General features: G+C 32.1%; 9 protein-coding genes across 9 annotated transcripts; 4 read left to right on the top strand and 5 right to left on the bottom strand.

The window, feature by feature from the left end:
• Positions 1-155: 155 nt before the first annotated feature.
• On the bottom strand, positions 156-1,334 carry PWA37_001459 (putative aminopeptidase; the record flags this gene model as incomplete). The annotated part of the gene is made up of 1 exon (XM_064858086.1): positions 156-1,334. The coding sequence occupies one exon, from the start codon at positions 1,332-1,334 to the stop codon at positions 156-158; it is 1,179 nt and encodes a 392-aa protein (XP_064714793.1).
• Positions 1,335-1,921: 587 nt separating this feature from the next.
• Positions 1,922-4,558, top strand: SYF1 (mRNA splicing protein SYF1; the record flags this gene model as incomplete). Its single annotated transcript, XM_064858085.1, has 1 exon — positions 1,922-4,558. One exon carries the CDS (start codon positions 1,922-1,924, stop codon positions 4,556-4,558), a length of 2,637 nt encoding a protein of 878 aa, XP_064714792.1.
• A 698-nt stretch (positions 4,559-5,256) lies between these two features.
• RPL12B (60S ribosomal protein uL11 RPL12B) lies at positions 5,257-5,754 on the top strand (the record flags this gene model as incomplete). The annotated part of the gene is made up of 1 exon (XM_064858084.1): positions 5,257-5,754. The coding sequence occupies one exon, from the start codon at positions 5,257-5,259 to the stop codon at positions 5,752-5,754; it is 498 nt and encodes a 165-aa protein (XP_064714791.1).
• Positions 5,755-6,894: 1,140 nt separating this feature from the next.
• Positions 6,895-8,928, top strand: RAD30 (DNA-directed DNA polymerase eta; the record flags this gene model as incomplete). The annotated part of the gene is made up of 1 exon (XM_064858083.1): positions 6,895-8,928. The coding sequence occupies one exon, from the start codon at positions 6,895-6,897 to the stop codon at positions 8,926-8,928; it is 2,034 nt and encodes a 677-aa protein (XP_064714790.1).
• A 162-nt stretch (positions 8,929-9,090) lies between these two features.
• MRX3 (Mrx3p) lies at positions 9,091-9,855 on the bottom strand (the record flags this gene model as incomplete). Its single annotated transcript, XM_064858082.1, has 1 exon — positions 9,091-9,855. One exon carries the CDS (start codon positions 9,853-9,855, stop codon positions 9,091-9,093), a length of 765 nt encoding a protein of 254 aa, XP_064714789.1.
• Positions 9,856-10,434: 579 nt separating this feature from the next.
• On the bottom strand, positions 10,435-12,960 carry BRN1 (condensin subunit BRN1; the record flags this gene model as incomplete). Its single annotated transcript, XM_064858081.1, has 1 exon — positions 10,435-12,960. One exon carries the CDS (start codon positions 12,958-12,960, stop codon positions 10,435-10,437), a length of 2,526 nt encoding a protein of 841 aa, XP_064714788.1.
• Positions 12,961-13,833: 873 nt separating this feature from the next.
• Positions 13,834-15,495, bottom strand: ATP1 (F1F0 ATP synthase subunit alpha; the record flags this gene model as incomplete). Its single annotated transcript, XM_064858080.1, has 1 exon — positions 13,834-15,495. The coding sequence occupies one exon, from the start codon at positions 15,493-15,495 to the stop codon at positions 13,834-13,836; it is 1,662 nt and encodes a 553-aa protein (XP_064714787.1).
• A 1,933-nt stretch (positions 15,496-17,428) lies between these two features.
• On the top strand, positions 17,429-20,797 carry ECM21 (Ecm21p; the record flags this gene model as incomplete). Its single annotated transcript, XM_064858079.1, has 1 exon — positions 17,429-20,797. One exon carries the CDS (start codon positions 17,429-17,431, stop codon positions 20,795-20,797), a length of 3,369 nt encoding a protein of 1,122 aa, XP_064714786.1.
• Positions 20,798-20,981: 184 nt separating this feature from the next.
• On the bottom strand, positions 20,982-21,644 carry SFT2 (Sft2p; the record flags this gene model as incomplete). The annotated part of the gene is made up of 1 exon (XM_064858078.1): positions 20,982-21,644. The coding sequence occupies one exon, from the start codon at positions 21,642-21,644 to the stop codon at positions 20,982-20,984; it is 663 nt and encodes a 220-aa protein (XP_064714785.1).
• Between the last annotated feature and the right edge of the window lie 1,071 nt (positions 21,645-22,715).

The following is a 22,715-nucleotide window of genomic DNA, read 5'->3' as shown; positions in this document are numbered from 1 at the left end:
TCGATAGATAATAGTAAAAATATAATAAATACAATAAGAGCAAAGAATTCATTATGTATAAAAACGATGTATAAGTATAAATAGGTGTGAGTTTGTCTGTTTGTATGTAAGGATATATAAATTCATAGCTTTTTTTCTTCTTCATGGTCGTGCTCTTAGAAGGATTCCCAATTGCCCAATTCAAAAACAGTTCCTAAAACTAATTTGACATGTTCAGCCATGTGAGAGAGATTTAATCTATCCAAAGTATCTAAAGTACTGTGAATAAACTTGCTTGTCTTTTTAAATTCGCTCTCAATGACAAAAGAGGCAGGATACCCATTTCTTGTAGCACTTCCATGGTCACTACATGCATACCCACATGTAGTTTCGACGTACGGGATACTTAGATATAAATCGATAATACGTTTCACAAATTCGGTTAAGGATTGAGTTGTATAATCTGTAACAACACCAATATGTTCATTTCCTGGATCCATTACATACCCAGTCATATCTTGTTGTAACATTGCCACTACTTTTTCATTCATTTCTGCATATTGAGTGAAAACATCTAATGACCCTAATAAACCACCCTCTTCAGCTGAATAAAAATGAAACTCAACAGTATTTTTAAATGGTTTACCAGTTCTTTCAATATAATCTGCAACTAATCGGAGGGCTTCAAGATTCGTTGTGGTTCCAGAACCATTATCATCTGCACCAGGAGCTGGTAAGATAGAGGGCATCAACAAGTTGATTGAATCAAGATGACTACCGATGATCACTTTATTTTCTGGTGTTTCATAACCTTTTATTGACAGAATAATAGAGAATTGGTCCCATAACTTATGATCTACATGCTCAATAGATACAAAGTCTTGTGGTAACTTGGCTACAATTTCAGATATTCTTTTGGACAACCACATAGCTGCATCATAACCAGTCTTTGATTTATAATACCTAGTATAAAAACTAGTAAATTTAGCCAATGTCAAATGCATTGAATCCATATCTATTTGTTCAATTAAGTTGGTGATCTTATCCATTTGAGTCATATTTGTTGGGTATGAATATTTAGGAATTGTAGGTTTGTCATTTTTCTTGTCATTTTTAGTCTTAAAGGGCCATTTGGATTTGACGTTTGTAATATCCATAAATGTTACACCTCTTCTAATAAGATCCAATTTATCGGATTCTGGTATGATGATTATTTCATCTTCATTGATTTGTAAAGTTCTTAGTTCTTTGGAGTTGAGTGGATTCAGATTCTCTAACTTCCAACCAAAGGGGAATGAGTTAGCTTGTGATATTAATAACGTTCCCAAAAGGGTGATAGAAGACAATAATTTCATTCTTGATGATTTTTACAGATTCTAATATACAGTGTATAATGTTTGTAGGCTACAGTATTTATTTCAATAAAAAAGTAAGTTCTTCATTTTGTGTAAGGATGTTTTGTGTATATTTCAATAATGGCTCTTATCGGTAGTTGTCTCTTTTATTTGTTGTGTAGTCAATATATAAAGTGATTATAGTTATGTTTTTTCATTTTTTGAAGTCCTTTTGAAGGTCAGAATATGGTAGCGGTTGTCAAATTGTCTCCAAATGATTTCTTTTTTTTTTGACAGTAACGTTTTGGGTTTTCCTTAATTCTTTTGGTTTTATTATATTGTTTAGTGGTATATTGATTGTCAGTTAGATAGATCTATAATACGTTTACATCAGTCTTCTTCTATGTTGGTTTCAATATCTGGTACTGCACCACCCTGTCACCAAATAACCGATAAAATTTTCTTATTCTTTATTTCATATTTAAAAAAAGTGTGTTTTGTTAATTGCTGAGGAACATATATAAGATATTAAAGAGAAGCTGGCAAGTACTCTAAGATCAACAAGCAACAGCAAACAAGAAACGAGAAAAGGGAATATAGATGGGATTATGGAAAATATTATAGACAAATATATAATAAACGATGAGGATGTTGCTTTCGAATACGAATTACAAAAGGATTCTTCAGAACAGGTGAGTTGGGCTCGATATCTAGATTCCTGGAAAAAACAATATTCTGTTGATCCTACTAGAAGAACCATTGATCATTTAATATGGCTATATAATAGATATGTCAATCATTTTAGGAATAATTTAGACCCATGGAGTGAATACATTACATGGATGATTCAGATTAATACGGTAGAAAATAGGAAATACACAGATTTTATATTAGATCTACATGAAGAATGCTTAAAACACGTTAAAGTTAAAGATAGTGGGAAAATAAGTATCCAATATTTGAAATTAGCAGTTGAATCATGTAATCTGAGTCATATCAGGAAAGCATTCGATATCTCTTTACAAAGAAACAGTCATAGTAATGGCAACAACAACAACAGCAAAGTAAAACATGCAGAAATTTGGGAAACACTTATAGTCTTTTTGCAAGAGAAATTAATTCCTGTCTGCTCTATGTTAAGGGAAGGTGATAATAATGACGATGATTATATTCTTAATAATGAGGATAATGATGATTCTGAGAAATCACAATTAGAAAAATTGGAAATATCAATATATAAAGCATTAGTCGAATCTAAGAATACTAAGAAGCTAAATAACAGTAAAGAAAATTACAAAGAAAGTGAAGTAATTAACTCCATTAATATATGGGCATCCCAATTCTTAGAGAGATACTTAATAGTGTGTCCGAATGATAGGATTAATGATATACTTCTGTTACTTTCAAAAACATTTGACCATCAAAGAATAAAATTCTGTTTTGATAAATGTTTATTCAAAAATCCTAAATTGACAACATTTGAAGTTCCACTTTCTCTATATTTAATCTATTTAAACTGTTTAGATCAATTATCGCTATTAGATGAATATCAAAAGTTATTAGCTGAATTAAAGGACAAATATCCAAAGGAGCAAGCACGATTGATAATATTTGATATAAATCACTCCATTAAGAGAAAGGATGTCGATACGTTGAGTATTCAAATGGTTCAAGAATTATCCAAAATGGAAACATTAAAAAATTTTGTTACATTATATGATTACTCGATTGACTTTGAACAAGCGTGTATTAATACTATTTTACAAGAGATGAAAGGGACCTGTAATTCAGATGATTGGAATTCCAAACTAAATACGCATGTGGTACAATTAAGTAATCTATTAGATTCAAGAGATATCATGATTAATGATTTAAAGTTAAGGCAAAACATCAATAATATTGATTATTGGAGAGAAAGAGTTTATATTATGAATTCTTTGGAGGACCGTGCTAAAGTTTATTCTGAAGCTTTAGCAAAGATTAGTCCATTGAAAGTAAATCAACCAGGCAATCTAGGTAAATTTTGGTGTGAATACCTTAAAATTTATTGGGACACTGAGGATTATGATACAGCTAGGGAGATCTATGAAGCTGGAACAAGGGTTCCTTTCCCATTTTTGGACGACTTAGAGATTGTTTATCTAGACTGGGTTAACAATGAACTAAATACATTTGGTAGTGAGAGGGCGCTTAATATATTGATTCATATTTTAGAGATTCCTGAGTCATTTGAAAGTTACATTACAAAGTTTAATGAAGGTCATAAAACTGTTCCTGCACAGTCAGTATTATTTAATTCATTGAAGTTATGGCAATATTATTTAGATTTACTTGAAAGCAGACCTTTAACAGAGGGAAATGTTAAAGACACTGTTAACGCATATGAATCAGTAGTAAAGCTTAGATTAATTACCCCCTTAATGTTTGTAAATTATGCTAATTTTGTAAATGTGAGTGCTAATGCTCCTCTAGAGAGTTATAAGATTTACCAAAGATGTCTGAATTTATTTTCACAGTCAATCATAATACAATATGAGATATGGATGAAATATTTATCTGATGTGATACGTGATATACCAGTTTCTGGAATGAAGAAGGAATCTATTAGAGACTTATTTGATAATTGTATATCAGAACTGAAAAATCAACACGAAATAGATACTATTTCGATCTATTTAAAATATAATACATTTGAAGAGGAAATCATTAACAAGAATGTTCCAACAAGACAAGGCATTAATATCCTATTGGATGGAGCAAGATCGATTGCAGATAACTTCATGGACAGTAAAGTTAAACTATGGCAATTAGCATTGGATAAGACAAATTTGTTGTTAGGTGCAGAAGCTTGTAGACCAATTTATGAAGAATGTGTGGAGAAGATTACGCCAGACTCTAGATGTGTTGAATATATCATTAAATTCGCTAAGCTAGAAATGGATCTTCGGGAATTCAAGCGTGTCAGAGAGATCTTACGCTATGGTGCCCGTTTACTGGCACCTGCTCTTAATACAAATTTGTGGAATTTTTGGGATCAGTTTGAAGTACAATACGGTGACAAAGACCAATATAAAGAGATGTTAACGTTAAAGAAGGAACTAGAAGACAGTATGAAAGTGGATAGTGAAGCTATAAGTGAAGAAAACAGTCATATTCAATTTGTTTCAGCTAAACGGTCTAATAACCATAACGATAGGAGCAGCGAGAAGGAGTCTAACCCAAACGAAATTGATCTAGATATATGATGACTGTTGCATCCATACACCCAGAAAGCGTCTTTTTTTTGTTATAAAGTTCCACTGTTTTTTTTTTTTGTTTTTTTTCGGATTTGGGAAAATTAGAAAATAAAACAAAAAAGAAACAGGCTTGGTTAGGATTTACTTCAATTCTTTTCCACTTGACATTGAATTTGTCCAGACAGAAAATCATTCTCTGTGGAACAGTCATGTAATTTTCTATAGGCTCTTCGGTTACTTGGATACTCTGGTAGAAGGAGGGGTTGCGAAATCAGAACCTCTATCTAATCTTTGCCAGAATAACCTCTATCTGTTTGAGCTTACTCACCTGTCTAGCTGTCTGGCTGTCAATCTAAATGTTCTGTGTAAGTAATGTTCTTCCCAGGTGTGGACAGAGCAGAATGGTACTACCACCCATCTGTGTAGCACAACAATTCTTTGCAGAGCCAATTTATGCAGTTTCTCCATACCAGTCTCAATAGCAATATTACTCTTAGATACCCAAGATATTGTAGTGAAGTCCACCATCATTCAGGAACTGACCAACCGAAGCATTATACATATTAGTAAATTTATAGACGTGTTATATTGTTAACGTATTTTATTATTAATTCGTTTGGCATTCATAAACCTCGTGTATTTGTATATGTGCTTTAATTTTTAGGGTATAAGAATAGTCGACCAAGAGCAACGAATAGTAAGTTAAAATGCCTCCAAAATTCGACCCAAACGAAGTTAAATACTTATACTTAAGAGCTGTCGGTGGTGAAGTTGGTGCTTCTGCTGCTTTAGCTCCAAAGATTGGTCCATTAGGTTTATCTCCAAAGAAGGTTGGTGAAGATATTGCTAAGGCTACCAAGCAATTCAAGGGTATTAAGGTTACTGTCCAATTGAAGATTCAAAACAGACAAGCCACTGCTTCCGTTGTTCCATCTGCTTCTTCCTTAGTTATCACTGCTTTGAAGGAACCACCAAGAGACAGAAAGAAGGACAAGAATGTCAAGCATAACGGTAACATCCCATTAGATGAAATCATTGAAATTGCTAGACAAATGCAAGAAAAGTCCTTTGGTAAAAACTTAGCTTCTGTTACTAAGGAAATCTTAGGTACTGCTCAATCTGTTGGTTGTCGTGTTGATTTCAAGAACCCACATGATATCATTGAAGCTATCAATGCTGGTGAAATTGAAATTCCAGAAAACTAAATAATATTATAAAACAATATTATAATATTTTTATCCTTTTCATATCCTGAACACAACAAAAAACATCCACATATTTTATTATTATTCAAAACTTTTTGCAATATAAATATATCTTTAACTAATGTAAGGTTTTAATAAGATAAAACACTTTTTTACGTCATTAACTCTTTTTTTAATTTTTAGTATTGTTATTTCTCTTTGAAAGTAATTCCAGTTTTTTTTTTTTGATAGGTCATATTTGTATTGTCCGGAGTTTTGTTAAGTTATTGTGTAGAAAGAGATCATCGTATACATGTTTAGAGCTATTCAGTTGTCGATAACACAGAGTGGAGACGACTACATATATCCAAGAATATATGTATGAAGTTCTTCTTTCAAATTCGTCGGCTCTTAATTGAATTGTTTTCCCTTTTTTTTTCTGCTTGTGAAATGTATCAAAGCTCCATAATTATATTGTTATAAGTTTGACAACACTCTGGTGCCTAGTGGATCTAGTATCGTTCAGATTCCTTATGAGATTTGTGCAGTTGTACTTGATCCAGTTCATATTAGGTTCCTATTTTGGTTCAAACAAGATCTACATGACATTTACTCACCAAGATAATCTTTTTTGTGATTATATTGGTCCATCTTTCACTGAGTCAGATATCTTTTTATTCCTCTATTTTATTCCTTTTTTTTACATGATACTCTTGTATCTTAAATATATTTACTTGATGTCACCATGTTCTTGTTCTTAGTATATTGCGATTAGTTTTGTAGCTAGGATGTAATTCAGGCAATTTATTTGTGCATGGTGTGTTGTCGCATAACCCTGTTGACAGCTATTACGTCTATGGCGACGCTGCTTGGTGCATGTTTTCGAATATTTCTTGTTTGCATAATAATGCATTTAATATTAACGTATGCATAGTAGTAAAGAAGTTGAGAAATTTTGTTTCTGAGATCTGTGTTTGCTGGAAGTAGAAAACAAGAAAGAGAAAAGCTATGTCAATACAGGAGCGGTAGGGGAAAATAACTAAATATATATTTTATGAGTACTAAAAATAAGTATTGAGAAGTAATGCAAATAAGGAGCTGTTAATCACTTTTATCCAGGTTAGACCATTTAAACTATATGCTAAAGGCTAAAGTTAGTTAATGTCAAATTTTAAGTGGAGGGACCTATTAAAATTAAATTCAAAATCAGAGGCATATTTGTCGCCACTTTCATGTATAGCACATGTCGATCTAAATGCCTTTTTTGCACAAGTGGAACAAGTTCGGTGTGGATACTCAAGAGACGACCCAGTAGTCTGTGTACAATGGCAGTCGATTATTGCGGTTTCATACGCCGCAAGAAAATATGGAATATCAAGAATGGATTCAGTGAAAACTGCTTTTGAAAAGTGTCCAAGTTTGGTTCCTATTCATACTGCTGTATTTAAGAAGGGAGAAGATTTTTGGCAATATCACGATGGATATGGTTCATGGAACAAGAATCCCAATAAGAGGTTATCACCAGAATCATATAAGGTTTCTTTGATTCCATATAGACGAGAAGGTAGAAAAGTTTTAAAAATATTCCAGGAGTGTTGTGATCTAGTGGAAAAAGCTAGTGTTGATGAAATGTTTCTAGATTTAGGAAGATTGTGTTTTCAACATTTATTGTTATTTGATAGAAGTGATGACAATGACCGTTTAAATTTGGATATTGACTATTCAGTGTTCCAAGATATTAGAACTATTTTTGTATCTGGTACATATGAATTAGATTCTAGGTTACCTATGATATCAGAAGATATAAACGAAAAGGTTAAGTTTAAAGGTAATGTATTTAATCTAACTTCATCATTTTCTGGTCAAAATTCTCAATTACCAAATATCGAAGATTGGGATGATGTTATTTTTGCTCTTGCCTCACATATCATCGATTATAGTAGAACGTATATTGAAAAGACACTTGGATATACGACATCATGTGGGATTGCCAGGACAAAGGTAGTAGCTAAACTAGGATCTAACTTTAAAAAGCCTAACGCCCAAACAATAATATTGAATAAATATCTTAATGACTTTTTGGACTGTGGCAAATTTGAAATCACTAGTTTTTGGACCATGGGCGGATCACTTGGTAAATCTTTATCAGGTTTATTAAAATTACCCTCAAAGGGTAGTATCAGGTACATTAGAGATAACTGGGATAGTAGCAAACAGTTACAAGATTTTATTGAAGCCGAAATTAAACAAACAAATTTCATTCCTGAACATAATAAATTCAATTTCGAGAATACTGAAGCCTTATCAAAAAAGATATATGAGTTAATAAAAGGCGAGTATCATGAATCCCTGAACCCTAAAGCTGTAGTCAAGTCTATGATGTCTAATAAAAATATGAGGGGAAATGCCTGTAATTCCCTTGTAGATATATTATCATGGTTTGAAGTGTTTTGTAGTGAATTGGTGTACCGTGTTGAAGAATTAGAGCAGGAGTATAAAAAGATTATAAAACCCAACACGGTAACAGTGTTTTTGAAAACTGCAGCCGGTGAAGTGTATAGAAAATCGGGTCCTATAATTTGCAGGAGTTCAGCTTTTAATGGTCAAGGTTTGCTTAAATCTGCTTCGAGGCTTGTTGATGAATTTGATTCACAAATTTGCAAAGATAAAATTCTTCGAGTTTATCCTTTGATCAATTTAAATTTGAGTATCTCCAATTTTGATATTCTTGACTTACAGAAGAATATTATGGATATGTTTGGAAATCAGGTACAAATCCTTAAAGTTAGCAATGAAGAGAATTCAAAGGAATCCACGTATGAAAGTTCGCCAAAGGACATAAGAGGTAAAAGTATTAACAATAACGATAATAAAGATGAGAATATTACATTTTACTGTAAAAAGTGTAATTTGCAATTTAGTTGTAACAAGGATTTTCAAGAACATCTTGATTTTGATATTGCAGTTAAATTGTCTGAAGCCTTGAATGGAGTAACAGAGGAGTCTTCCAACTTGTCGATTGGTGAGAAACGGCTTCTGTTTAAGCAAAGTGCGGGTAAAGATTCTGTGACAAACAGAAGTAGTAACCAAAACAATTCAATGAGTAGAAAATTGAAACTAAACGGTGTCCAAAAGAAGCGTCTAACTAATCATGACTCTTCAAAACACGACATACGACGTTTCTTTAAGAGATAGTAGTGGTATTTGTTATATAAAGGTCTTAGATTACTTTTTTAATCATTAATAATGCACTCTCTTACATTTGTAATTATACACATTCATAATATATTCACTAACGAAAGCATATACAAAAATATAGAAAAAGTATATAATTACTTTTGTATATATGAATTGTCATCAAAACATAGGGAGCCAACTGAAATACTTAAACCATTTAGGCTCCACTAATATACATTTTGCTGTTACGTAGATATCTCCATGTTTTGGTTCCATACCACAGATATATTGGAAAAGATTTTTGCGTGGAATGGCTTCCAAAGTTCCATTAATTATACATTTTCTGCCCTTCAGCTGACTGACTTTTGCTCTTAATACAACTGTTGTATCTGAAGGGATATCTTTCTTGAAATCTAGTGTTAATTGTGCTGTTACACCTCTTTTGTTTGGCAAACATGGAAATCCACAATAACAAAGACCTTCATCTAACAATAAGGATAAAATACCCTTATGAATCTTGTTGTTTTCATTACTCAAATCCGATCCCAAATGGTAAAATACAACTAGAGATTTATTAATTTCATCTCTAAAAATTACTGGGTCAATTTCTAATTTTTTCGGACCAAATAATTGACCTTGTCCTACATGATATGGACGATGACCAGTGGGAATATTCTCACTCTGAACTGTATGGTCTAAATGAGGATTTTTCTTCAATTTCTCATATAATGGTAATTTCGAAATTTTGTCCAAAATATCTTGACGTTGGATTATCGGTGATAATGGTTCATATCTCGAATTATGTTTTGCCGTTTGTAAAGCTGAATCCTTTAAAGTAAGAGCTGTTGAATCATCCGGCCAAGCTTTTGCAAATGTGATGAACCCAAATGTGATGCCTGCAGTAGGTAATAAAAAAAACCTATTAAATACCCTGAATATTGTCATGATCGGTTTAACAATAGAATATTTTTCACACTATGTTAAGGTTAAATACTATAAATTAAACACTTGGGTAATAATTAATATGGTTATCATTAAAATTGTTATCATTATTATTTTATAACAGAAATAGCAGCATATTTCATGATATGTTACAAATTTTTTCAGAATGTACTATAATCGTCTAATCCTACTAGTTGGTACGGTCTATATAGCAGAAAGTCGTTTTGGTTTTTCAAGTTGATTTAATTTTTCGCTTGTAAGAAAAAAACTCGAATGGTATATATTCATTTATGATAATAATAGTAAAAATAGTAAAAATAAAGATCGGTGTATTTTAAATTTCAGATACCAATTATACGCACATATATATATGCGTGTATGTTTCTGTGTACATAAAAAATAACATTTTAACGTCATTGATATGTATAGTTCAATCATGAGTTTGTTCTTATTGAGAGCAATGTTCCAATATTAAGGAAATTTAATATGCTTATTATTAATCTGACTTATTTGTATTTATATTGATATATATATATGCATTTGCGGTTTTATGGTGTAGATATCTATTTACTGAAATTTTCATTAACTATGTGATAACTTTGATCTATCAATCTCTATTTCAAGATTATCAAGTGTATCAATCTTTTTAACTTGAAAACCATATTCGTTTGCTAAATGTAATAGACAGATAAATTGGAAACTAGTTGATATATCCTTGAAAGTTTCTGCAGTATACCTTTTAAAAAGTTCGTGAGATATATCAGTAAATTTTAGATTAATTATATCTTGACTATTTTCCTTTCCAGGGGTAAAAGTCGAACTTGAATCATCAGTTGAGAGTGCTATTAAAGTTACTATCGACTTCCAAACATTATTTTTTAATTTTCTTACATCTATTCTTTTTGCTACACGAGCAAATGTTATTTTTTTATCCTTACTTTGTAGCTTAGATTCCCCATTCAGCAAATCTTCTTCAGTCTTGTGATCAGAGACATCATTATCATCAAAGTCATCGCCATTATCAAAGGCCTGATTGAAATCGATACCATTTTCATTATCTTCATCAAATGGATTTTCCACCTCTGCTCCCCTAACATTCTCATCATCTCCATCTTCATTGTAACCTTCATTATCTTCCTGTTCTTTTCTTCTATAGTTTTCGGCCCAGAAATTTTCATCTGCAATTTCTGGTGCTTCACCTGTAACAGCCCTTTTATTTGTAGACATAGAATGTTCTTCATTGATTATGTTAGTAGAATTATATCTTGTTGAAGGCCTATTTTTTTTTCTTGAATTAAATAGACTCATTTTCTGTTCAGGCTTAATAAACAATCTAACTATTTTTTCACTGGTAAAATGATAATCATCAGGCAATAAATAATGCGAATCTTCGATCCTTAATCTTTGTGGTAGTTCAATAATAGATGGTTTAATTGGTTTTACAAATATTTTGTCTTCTAGATCGTCTTCGAAGGTAAAAAAGTCCAACTCCAGTGGTTGTTTTTTTTTACTATTATTTTTGTTGTTGCAAATAGGATTGTGGTTTTCACCTGTTTTTGATTTATTGTCCGATATGACTTTATCATTATCTTTAGATTCAGCATTTTGATTTTCTTCTGATGATTTAGAGGTGTCAGTTATACTATTTTTCGTATCATTGTTTTCTGTTTGATGTAGAAAATCTTTTTTGATATTGCGGACTTTCCAATGTTCTCTGCCTCTCCAATTCTTTTTCATCGTTTCATCAAAGTATGCCATCAAATCTTGTTCAATTAATCCGTTCGTAATTGTACCATCTGGATCAACTATTGTAGATATATTATTGTTTTTACTTATTTGTGAATCACTTATCAAATTATCAACTTCATCAACTTCTTTTGGATTTGTAGGAATATTATTATTGTTGTGGTGCTTATCTGTGGTAGTTATATTACTATTAGGGTCATTTGTGATGCTATTTTCGTCCATTTCATCTTGCAACATTGAATACTCTAAATCTGGAATCCCATCATCATTTAAATCAGGTATATCATTTGTCGGTATAGCTTCTGCCAATTCTTGTTCAGTAAGAAAATTCTCACTCTTATTATTAATTGTCTCAATAAAAGATTGTTCCTTGTTTATATCATCTACTAAAGATCTTAATTGACCCAGTGAGGAAGATATTTCACATTCCGTAATTTTATTAAATTTAAGAAATTCCATGCCCAGGGTCAGTATTTCATCTTCAATAATAGACGTATTATATATATGTGAATTTTCTGATTCTTTTATATCTTCCTGTTTGGAATTCTCATCCATCTCTGACGCAGAGGTTATATTATCAGGGTTATTATTTTCATTTGCATTCCTATTATTATCAGATTCAGCAACTCCATCTTGAATAGTAGCATCAAATATGACTCTACCGGATGGATCAATGTTTAATGTATTTAAAAGTAAACTTTTCGCACCACCTTCATCAAAATCAACCAATGCTTTTTTAAAAAGAGGATCAATATTTAATTCTTGGTCCAAGTATTTCATTTTAATTGCATCGAATTCCACTAGTGTAGTCTCTAATATCCTTGCATGTCTAAAAGATCTTTTCCCTTCATCACGATTATCATCAAAATCAACATCACTATCGTTATTGATGTCAGAACGTCTCGGAAGACCACCTTCAGGATCATTTGCATTATCATTATTATCACTTTCTCCATTCAAATTAGTCCCTCGAGAACTATCGTTATTTCTACTATTACTAATATTGCTGTTGGAATTAGAATCAGAGTTTGATTTCCCCTTTGTTTTTCTTTGAGCCAATCCACTCAATAATCTCCCTGTCTCATCGCTAACCGAATCGACCCTGGAAGCATAGATTTTAACACACCCATCTAATGTAGCTGAAGCCTTTTGGAAATTGATTTTATTCTCTGCATCCATCAAAACATTCAAATCATGGAAATAATCAATCAAAGCAAAGTTCCAACTATTTCTTGGATTAATTTTATTATCAGTAGCCATCTTGATCCATTCTTCAAAATTGGCCATCATAACAGATCTGTTTGTAAATAGCCCCTGATCATTTTCATCATTGCCATACGATGGCAACAGCTGAGATGCCATTATTCAATTATTTAATTTTTTTTTTCTTTTGTTTTGTACGTATATATATGGGTATATGAATATTTATTACAGTTCAATACATATATGTAATTGTGGAATTCAGAGAAGGTTATATTATCTGGATGTTTCGTAAAACCTATCACTAGCTTTCACTACTTTATACTCTTCTCTTGAAATTTTGTTAGAGCAATATATCTTTCAATTAAAATTGAGATCGTGCTTTTTTCTTTTTTTTTTTTTTGTTTTTCACCTTTGACATAGGGTTTGGAGAGCAAACCCTAATCCACTTATTATTACAAGGGTCTGTAGGGATAATCAAAAAAGGGTTGAGGTGATAGTTTAAACCAATACAGAAGCAATGGATTCTGTTAGTCACATTGCTATTTCCTGAAGGTTGTCAACCGAAGTGAGATTATGGGACAGTTAAGGGTAAGAAATAGAAACATATATGTATTAATTAGCAACGAAATAAGTAAAAAGAATAAAAATAAAAAAAGAAACAGTCAACTGATCATGATCATCGTTACGGTTTATAATAATATAGGTTATAATAATTATAATTATAATATTAATTATAATAATAATACTTACTGGATAGAGAATATAAAATATATATATATATAGACTTTAAATACTTACAAAGAAGACACACTACAAGAATAGAATAGAAATAAAAGTAAGATGTAGGTTAAATCAAAAAAATAAAAATGGGATAAAAAGCAGACTAATCTCAGCAGAGAAAAGAAAAGAGAAGAATAGAGAAGAAAAGGAGAAAGTAGGGGGGAGAGGGAGGGAGAGAGGTAATATAAAAACAATACGTACCTCAATTATGATGTGATTATCTTTAATTCTCTTTGGAATAGACTAGATAATTTAGAAGGTGGCAACAAAAGATTCAGTAGCAGATTTCAACTTGTCCATTAGTCCCTTAGTCAACTCACCCTTTTCTCTGATACCAGTCAAGATTTCTTCGTGGTTAGACTTCAAGTATGATAAGAAAGAGGATTCAAATTCGGCAATACGGTTGATGTCGATGCTATCTAAGTAACCGTTAACACCAGCGTAGATCAATGGAACTTGTTCTTCAGCTGATAATGGTTGGTATTGGTTTTGTTTTAATAATTGTGTCAATCTTTCACCTCTAACTAAGGTTTGTTTAGTAGATGCATCTAAATCGGAACCAAACTGGGCGAAAGCGGCGACTTCTCTGTATTGTGCTAAGAAAAGTTTTAAAGAACCAGCGACTTGTTTCAAAGCCTTGACTTGGGCAGCAGAACCGACACGAGAGACAGAAAGACCGACGTTAATGGCTGGTCTGATACCTTTGTAGAATAATTCAGTTTCCAAGAAGATTTGACCGTCAGTAATGGAAATGACGTTAGTTGGAATATAAGCAGAGACATCACCACCTTGAGTTTCAATGATTGGTAAAGCAGTTAAAGAACCACCACCACACTTGTCAGACATCTTGGCAGCTCTTTCCAACAATCTTGAGTGTAAATAGAAGACATCACCTGGGTAGGCTTCACGACCTGGTGGACGTCTTAATAATAAGGATAGTTGACGGTAAGCAACGGCTTGCTTAGATAAGTCGTCGTAGACAATCAAAGCATGTTTCCCGTTGTCTCTAAACCATTCACCTATGGAAGCGGCAGTGAATGGAGCTAAATATTGTAATGGGGCAGCTTCAGAGGCAGTGGCAGCGACAATAATAGAATATTTTAAGGCATCATGTTGTTCTAAAGTTTGCACTAATTGAGCAACAGTAGATCTCTTTTGGCCGATAGCGACATAGACACAGTATAGTTTCTTGGATTCGTCTGCACCATCGTTCCATTTCTTTTGGTTTAAGATGGTATCTAGGGCAACTGCAGTTTTACCGGTTTGTCTATCACCAATGATCAATTCTCTTTGCCCTCTACCGATTGGGACTAAGGCATCAACGGCCTTCAACCCAGTTTGCATTGGTTCATGGACAGATCTTCTTGGCAGGATACCTGGAGCTTTAACTTGGGCTCTAGCAAACTCGGTGGTGTTGATTGGACCTTTGCCATCAATTGGGTTACCTAAGGCGTCGACGACACGGCCCAGCAAAGCTGGACCGACTGGAACGTCAACGATCTTACCAGTTCTCTTAACGAGTTCACCTTCCTTGACCAATCTGTCAGAACCAAACAAGACGATACCGACTTGTCCAGGTTCCAAGTTCAAGGCCATACCTTTAACACCGGAGGAGAATTCGACCAGTTCTTCAGCCTGAATATTGTTTAAACCGTAGACACGGGCAATACCATCACCGACAGCTAGGACTCTACCGGTTTCATCAAGAGATGCCTTGTCAGCTAGACCCTTGATTCTAGATTCTAGGATTGAAGAGACTTCGGTTGGACCTAGCTTGCTACCAGATGCAGTGGAGGCATTACGAACCATAGATCTTTGAGACAAAGAGATAGCACGGGACCAGAAAGTTCTTGTGGCTGCCAATTTGGTAGCATGTTGTAAAGCACGAGAAGTGACCATCTTGTTCAAAAGCATTGTTTAACTAGTAATAATTGATGGAAGGGGGGGAGGGGGGAGTAAAAGAAAAAATAAAAAAAGAAAGGAAGAAAAGAATCACAATTCGAGGGGGAATAAATAGATAATTCGTTAATGTTTTTTTCAAATAGTTGTAGTTCTAATAAATATAAGATGTAGAGATTCTATCTATATTAAACTGTTATTAAAAAAAAAAAAAAAAAAAAAACAAAATGAAAGAATATTTTCAATGATCTCTTTTTTTTTTTTATTTGTTTTATTGTATTTCCACTCTTACTAAACTAGAAATAAATACAAAATAAAACAAAAAGAAAATAGTATATTTGAGGACTATTATTTATATGATCTTATGTGGTTTGTCCTTTGTCGTTATTTGAACAAAACTCTTTTTACTTATAAACTGTGTTATATGCAAAACTCCTTTCTGTTCTTCTTTTTTTTTTATTATTATTATTTGAGAACGTGTATGTATGTACGTATGTATGGAAAGAAGTATGTACAGGTTATGTGAACAGGAGAAGTTTGATAATGGAAGAAGGGATTAAAAGAGAAAGAAAAGGCTAAAGAACTAAAGGGTTAAAGAGTTAAAAGGAACTAAAGAACCGAAGAATCAAAAAATTAGAGAAAAAAAGACAAGAAAAATAGAGAGAATAAGCAAGAAAGCCTGTATATATTGATGTTCGAACACAAAAGTTTAATAATATATAAAAGTAGTATAGGGAAGTTCGAGAGGGTGGAAAGAAGAAATCGCATACAATTATTGGAGCATACAGTTATTGAAAGAACGCCAAGTTGCAAGAAAACGTCAATGGGGCAAGGACATATAAATAAAAAGAGAGAGAGAGAGAGAGAGAAAGGGAAATAAGTGTAAAGAATAGAGAGATGCTTGGAGAGGCTCGAGGACAGGTAAAGGAGTTTTGGTGGATGTGTGGTGGGTGTGTCAATGCGTTGCCAAATAATTCATCAAGTGTGGACTTCAAACGGGCATAAATAAAAAAAAAAAAGACACAGCGTAAGAAGCCATGAAGATGAAGCTGAAAGAACTGTATGTTCTTATTATCTTCCAATGAATTCATGCTTTTTTCAAAATGATTAAGAATTAGACCAATAATGTTTCTTGGATTTCGGGATTTGAGTTTTGGCTCAATTCCAAAGAAATTTTTTCTATGGTGTATTTTAGATTTCTTTTCTTTTTTTTTTCTTTGTTTGCTTCTTTTGTTCGTGTGGCCCCCCTCTTCCTTCCCCTCCCCTCTTTTTGAAAACAACAAAATATGTGAAAAATATTCGGCTTAATTATTATTGGTCGAATTTTGCTTGTTCTTTAAGAAAAACGAACAAAAAAGAAAAGAAAAAGAGAAACACAGTGTATGGGTGCTTGGGTCATGTGATTTTGTAGGGGTATGGATGTTTGTCAAGTTTTGTTTGTGTTCATTTTTTTTTAATTAATTAATTGATTAATGACCTAAGTTGTTTCTTACATGACCCTAATAAAATTTATGTTTTTTCATTTTAACCCTACGATTTTTGTCAGTTTTCGTTTGAGGTTTTTCCATTTTTGTTTCTTTTTCTTTTTCTCTTTCTCTCTTTTCTTTTTTTTCTTTTTTTGTTTTACCTTTTGCCTGTCTTTTTTGTTGTAATAACTAGTAAGATATAGTTCAGGGAATGCATGTAATGAATATGAGTGATGTAATTTACTGTATCTACTTACTACAAAACCAAATAGAAATTATTATATCTCTTCAAAGAAACATATGAATACATTACTTATATCATATATATAAAATATAAAATATAAAATTACGTTTACTGTTAGCACTATTTATAAAACACAAAGTCTAATTGACCACATCCCATTATACATTACCAATAATAATAGTTTGATCAACATATTTAGTCAACTAGTTAGTATTCGACTTTTCAATAAGCACAAGAAATGACGTCACCTTCACAAAGAAGAGGTTCTTTCTCTGTTAAACATGCGCTATCTTCTTTTTTATCTCCATCGATAACATCTAGTATTAATCATACAACTTCTCATTCCTCAAATAAATCTAATTCTAAGTCTAAATATAATTCTACTTCTACTTCTACTTCTAATTTCAATTCTAATTCTAATTCTAATTCTAATTCTAATTCTAATTCTAATTTTGGTTCCACCAATCTCAAATCACAAGATACACAAAATCTGAAAAACGTATCTCCTTCTCGATTAAAAACTACAGGTTCTTTATCTAATCGATCAATAGGTTCGGATAAATCATCTGACACAACAAATACGACTAATTCTACAACTAATAAAAACAATAATAATATATTGAATCAATTCTTATTGTCTCGTGGGTTTATCAATCCGAGGAAGATTATTGAAAACGATTTAAAGGATTTATCTATATCCATTGCCACAACCGGCCAGTATGTCTTTCTGCCCACTATATCTTCTAATGATGATGAATATTTGATGCAATTGAATGGGTTTAATGATACTGATATGTTTCTTGATGCTAATGTTAATATTCAAAATGATGTAATAGATGATTTAGATTCCAATACTTTATCAAATAACGATAATAATAATAATAATAATAATAATAATACAAACACTAGTAATATCTCCACAAATGATTTATCCTCAGAAATACACTCTAATTCTGTTAATTCTCCTCAAAATGATGAATTGGATAGCTCAATGACCCCATACAATATTGCACTTATATTATCTCTAAAGAAACAAATTCATTTATTGTCTCCTATACACGTAGAATTGTGTTCAAGAATAAAATTGTTTTGGCATAATGGTGTTCCTCCGTCAAAAACCTTTGATGAGGAATTCTATAAATGTATATCCTTGAAATGGGATCTGAATCCATCTAAACCAACTTGTCTTATTGATACCAATAATTCCATTATTATGGATAACACAAGCTCCAATAATACAGATAATAACCATAATAATAACAATAATGATAATGATAATGATAATGATAATGATAATGATAATGATAATGATAATGATAGCAGTACTAAGAGAAAATTCGTCACTGTGATACCTACTGAACAACGATACTATGTAGATAAGAAAAGAACTAAAACTATGTTCTTCCAAGATATGACATCCACAAAACAAGAACTGTTGGAGCCTGGTGAATACATTTTTATCTTACCTTGTGTCTTCAGTAACCACGTTCCAGAGACTCTGTACTACCCGTCTGCAAGAGTCAATTATTCTTTGAAAGTAGGTACAATTCAAGGACACTCAAATTCTACTGATTTAATGGATAAGAATAGAGAACATTCAGATGAAAACCTTAAATCAAGAATATCTATAACAGTCCCTACCACAATTGCAAATGACCCTATAATATCCTCAGATTCGTGTATCACCTTGAATAAAACCGAATTAGAAAAAGCACAACCTAAAAAATTGATTAAAAATAGGCCAGCTATCTTTCAAAGAATGAAAAATTCATTCCATCATATCTCATCATCACCTGAAAAAGGACCGCTTCATATCTCTCCATCTATGGAATTGACTAAAGACCATCTTTTCGGCGAATATCCAATCAATGTCATCAGAACCCCTCCTTTGGTCTCAGTTTCTACTGCAAATAAACCAATATATATCAATAGAATATGGACTAATTCATTATCTTATGAAATTTCTTTTGCACAGAAATATGTCTCGTTGAATAGTCAAGTCCCAATAAAGATTAAATTAGCGCCTTTAGAAAAAAATATTTGCATAAAGAGAATCAGAGTAAGTGTTAATGAAAAGATTACTTTTGTATCCAAAAATTTGGAATATGAATATGATCAAGTCGATCCAGTGGCAAAGGATCCGTACAATCCATATTATTTAGATTTTCAAGCGAAGAGACGTAAAGAAAGAAATCTTCCTCTGCTAGAAATTAGAGCAAAGGAAAAAGGTGCAAGAGCTATAAGAGAGGAGATTATAGAGAATGCAGTTGGTGATAATCTAATGGCCTACTCAACTATTTCAGACGATACTAGTAGAAACAGTAAGAATAATAAGAACAACACCTCAAGTGGAATCACTGAACCAATCACTATTGAGACCATTTTGGATTTCCCTAAGTTTGAAGATTTTGATAAAAGAAAGGCTAGAATTATCCCTCCATATGGAATTGATTCTTTTACAATGATCCCGAATCCAGAATATTATCACAACAATAAAAATGATAGCTTACGTCGTAGCAGTGTTATCGGCATTCTTACAGGAAACCATCATCTTCACCTTTATGGCCAAAATCAAAGTCACAATAACCAAATTGATAATAATTCAAGCAAAAGTGAAAATAATAACACAGTTGGATCTAGTCAAGATAATAATAAAAACTTTGACCGGAGGTTTCATCAAACAAAAATCAAATCCAATTTAGGTGTTGAAGTTAAATTTCATACTAGATTAAATGAAAGTAAGCGTGGTTTGTATCTGGATAGTATGCATTTCAGTAATATCCATGCAAGACATAAACTAGAAATCATGTTAAGAATTAGTAAGCCTGATCCGCGAGATCCTTCAAGGCTAAGACATTATGAAGTAATAATAGATACACCAATCTATTTAGTCTCAGAAATGTGTAACAGTGGTAATATGGAGTTACCTACCTACCATATGGCTACTTCAAGTGTCGATATTTCTAATACTGTCAGTGTTGTAGCTGATGGAGTCTCGAATTCTAATAAAAATATGGTTGTTAGTGATGATCCTATGGATGGTGCTTTACCACCAAGTTTTGAAGAAGCAATCTCAGTTCCTAACTCACCTCTAGTATCACCTATTGGATCTCCAAATATTATGGCATCATATGATCCAGATAACTTGTACATCCAGCAATTAAATTTATCTAGGGCGACATCAGTTAGTGGACCCTCTGGGATTCCCCAATCAACGTCATTGTTTAATGCAAACAACATAAATAATAATACTAATGGTAGTGGTGATAATGATGTTGCTAATAACAATAATAATAATAATAATAATAATAATGAAAATGCCACAAATAATGATTTTGTTAATAAAAGTGATACTCAAATAAATTATGCAAGTGGGGGTGAACTCATTTTTAATAATTTGGATCATGTATTAAATTCTCCAACTTTATTTAAGAAAGATTATGATATGAACAAAGATAATGATAATAATCATCACAATGATGATAATGATGAACAATATGCACCTATTACCACTTCTAGAGATTTTGTTGAAGATAATGTCAATTCACATAGTGATGTAGAGACATTATCTGACCCACCAAATTATGACGAAGCAATAAATACTTAAAGAACACAGTGTTTTTTTGTTCACATTATGTTGTTTTTCTTTTTCCTCTATTTATTTTTGTACACTCTCTATTGTCTTCATATATATGTACTTTATTTACGCATACAAATCTATACACACGTTAATTTGTTAGCTTTATCCTTTTGGTTTTTTTTTGGTCTTTTTTTTTTTAGGCTGTAGTTACTCAAATATGTAAAGCTCCTCTAGCAGTATTCATTCCAAAGGAACTTAACATCCTTAAACTTGTGGCACCCATAGGGAAATAGGATATAATATAATAAAGAACTGAAACTAGTTCTACGGCAGCACAAATGATAGTAAGGATTGTGTTTTTTTGAATAGCAGCGAAATACAGAGTAGTGAAACAACTTAAAAAGAAAAATGCTGTAAATGGAAGTCTTTCCCTTGATATTATATGTTTTAAAAATTTGAAGGGACCCATCATTACGCCAAATGCTAAAACGAATAACAAGCTTCCCATAGTCCATAATAAAGCAAACTTTCTTGGTTTGATTGCTAACACAGGGAACAAAAAGACACATATTGTGAAGCATGCAATTGAACCTAGTAGGAAACAGATGAATAGTGTGATACGTTCCCAACGTGATAGATTAAACCAAGATGGTTCATCCTGGTTATTATTCTGTGACAGTAAGGGGAGATCCTGTGTAGTTATTGGTAATCTTTGATACATGTCATTAGCTCTTTCAGTGATTGAATCTGACCATGAATTGAAAAATGATCTAGCATTTTCACCAAATGTACTAGCGGTTGTTGTATTCGATCTATTCCAACGACCTAAAGACTCACGTAATTGATTAATTTGGGCATCAGCATCACTTGCCATATTTTGAAGAGAGGAGATGGACTAGTAAAAAGTGGTAATAGGTAACAAAAAAAATAATATCAAACACTCTTAAACTGTTATATAGGTAAAGGGAGACCAGAGTGAAGGAGTGACTTAAGTGTTTGTGTATTTTGGTAGCTGCATTATTATCTATGGTATAATAGAGTAAAAATAAAAGCAAAAAAAAAAAAAGAACAGAATAAGTACATACTTTCATGCTCTTCAAATAGTCATCTTTAATCTTTGTTCAGATTGACTCGACTTATAAAGTTATAAATGGCGTTCATTTCTCAGAAAAGAAGAGAAATGGGAAAATTGAACCAGGAAAATTGAAAATTCAGATACTCGCCCTAATTTATCAGCACAACCAAACCCTAGGGTTCAACGACTCAATTTACTTCCCAGCAGACATTCGAACGCGCGTTCTCTCTGGCAAGATTCAAGAACAAAATTAAAAGTATCCTGTCGGTTTTTAACTTCCTTTTGTTCTCGAGAAAATTGGTGCTAATTGAAACAAAAAAAAAAAAAAGAAAAAACAGGAACAAAAAAAAAACGGGAATAAAAATACAAATACGGAAAAATACGGGAAACACGGGAAAAAAAGATATTGTCTCGAGAAAAAAATGATCAGTGTCGTAAAACTTGTTTTAACGGTGGATGGAATATTTTTAAAAATTGAAAGGTGTACTGTTTGTTATGATGATTAACATGTACTGCTAGTTCGAACAAAGAAACAAATCGCGGTTTGGAAAAGTAAAATATATGTTAGATAAGTAGCAGTATATCTTTGAATACATAGGTTTTGTCAGTCCCAAGTTAGAGTGTGCTCATAAAAACAACAGCTGCAAAGGCTATATTCAAACATAGTGGTTTTTAGAATTATTATATATCTTCCTTTATTTTCTTTTTGTTTTGTTTTTGTTTTGCATTTTAAATATTCCATATCTTTGATAAATCAATTATAATTATATACTACTTTTGCTAGAGTTTCCTTTTTGCATACTAAGATTAACTAAGTTATTTTTTTTTTTGTATAAAAAAAGAAAGGAAACGATAATCAATTAACTAATT

Source organism: Arxiozyma heterogenica (assembly GCF_036370985.1).
Source record: "Arxiozyma heterogenica strain weizmannii chromosome Unknown scaffold_17, whole genome shotgun sequence".
Taxonomy (NCBI): Eukaryota; Fungi; Ascomycota; class Saccharomycetes; order Saccharomycetales; family Saccharomycetaceae; genus Arxiozyma; species Arxiozyma heterogenica.
The sequence above is the reverse complement of the archived record's forward strand: the minus strand, read 5'-3'. Positions and strand labels throughout refer to the sequence as shown.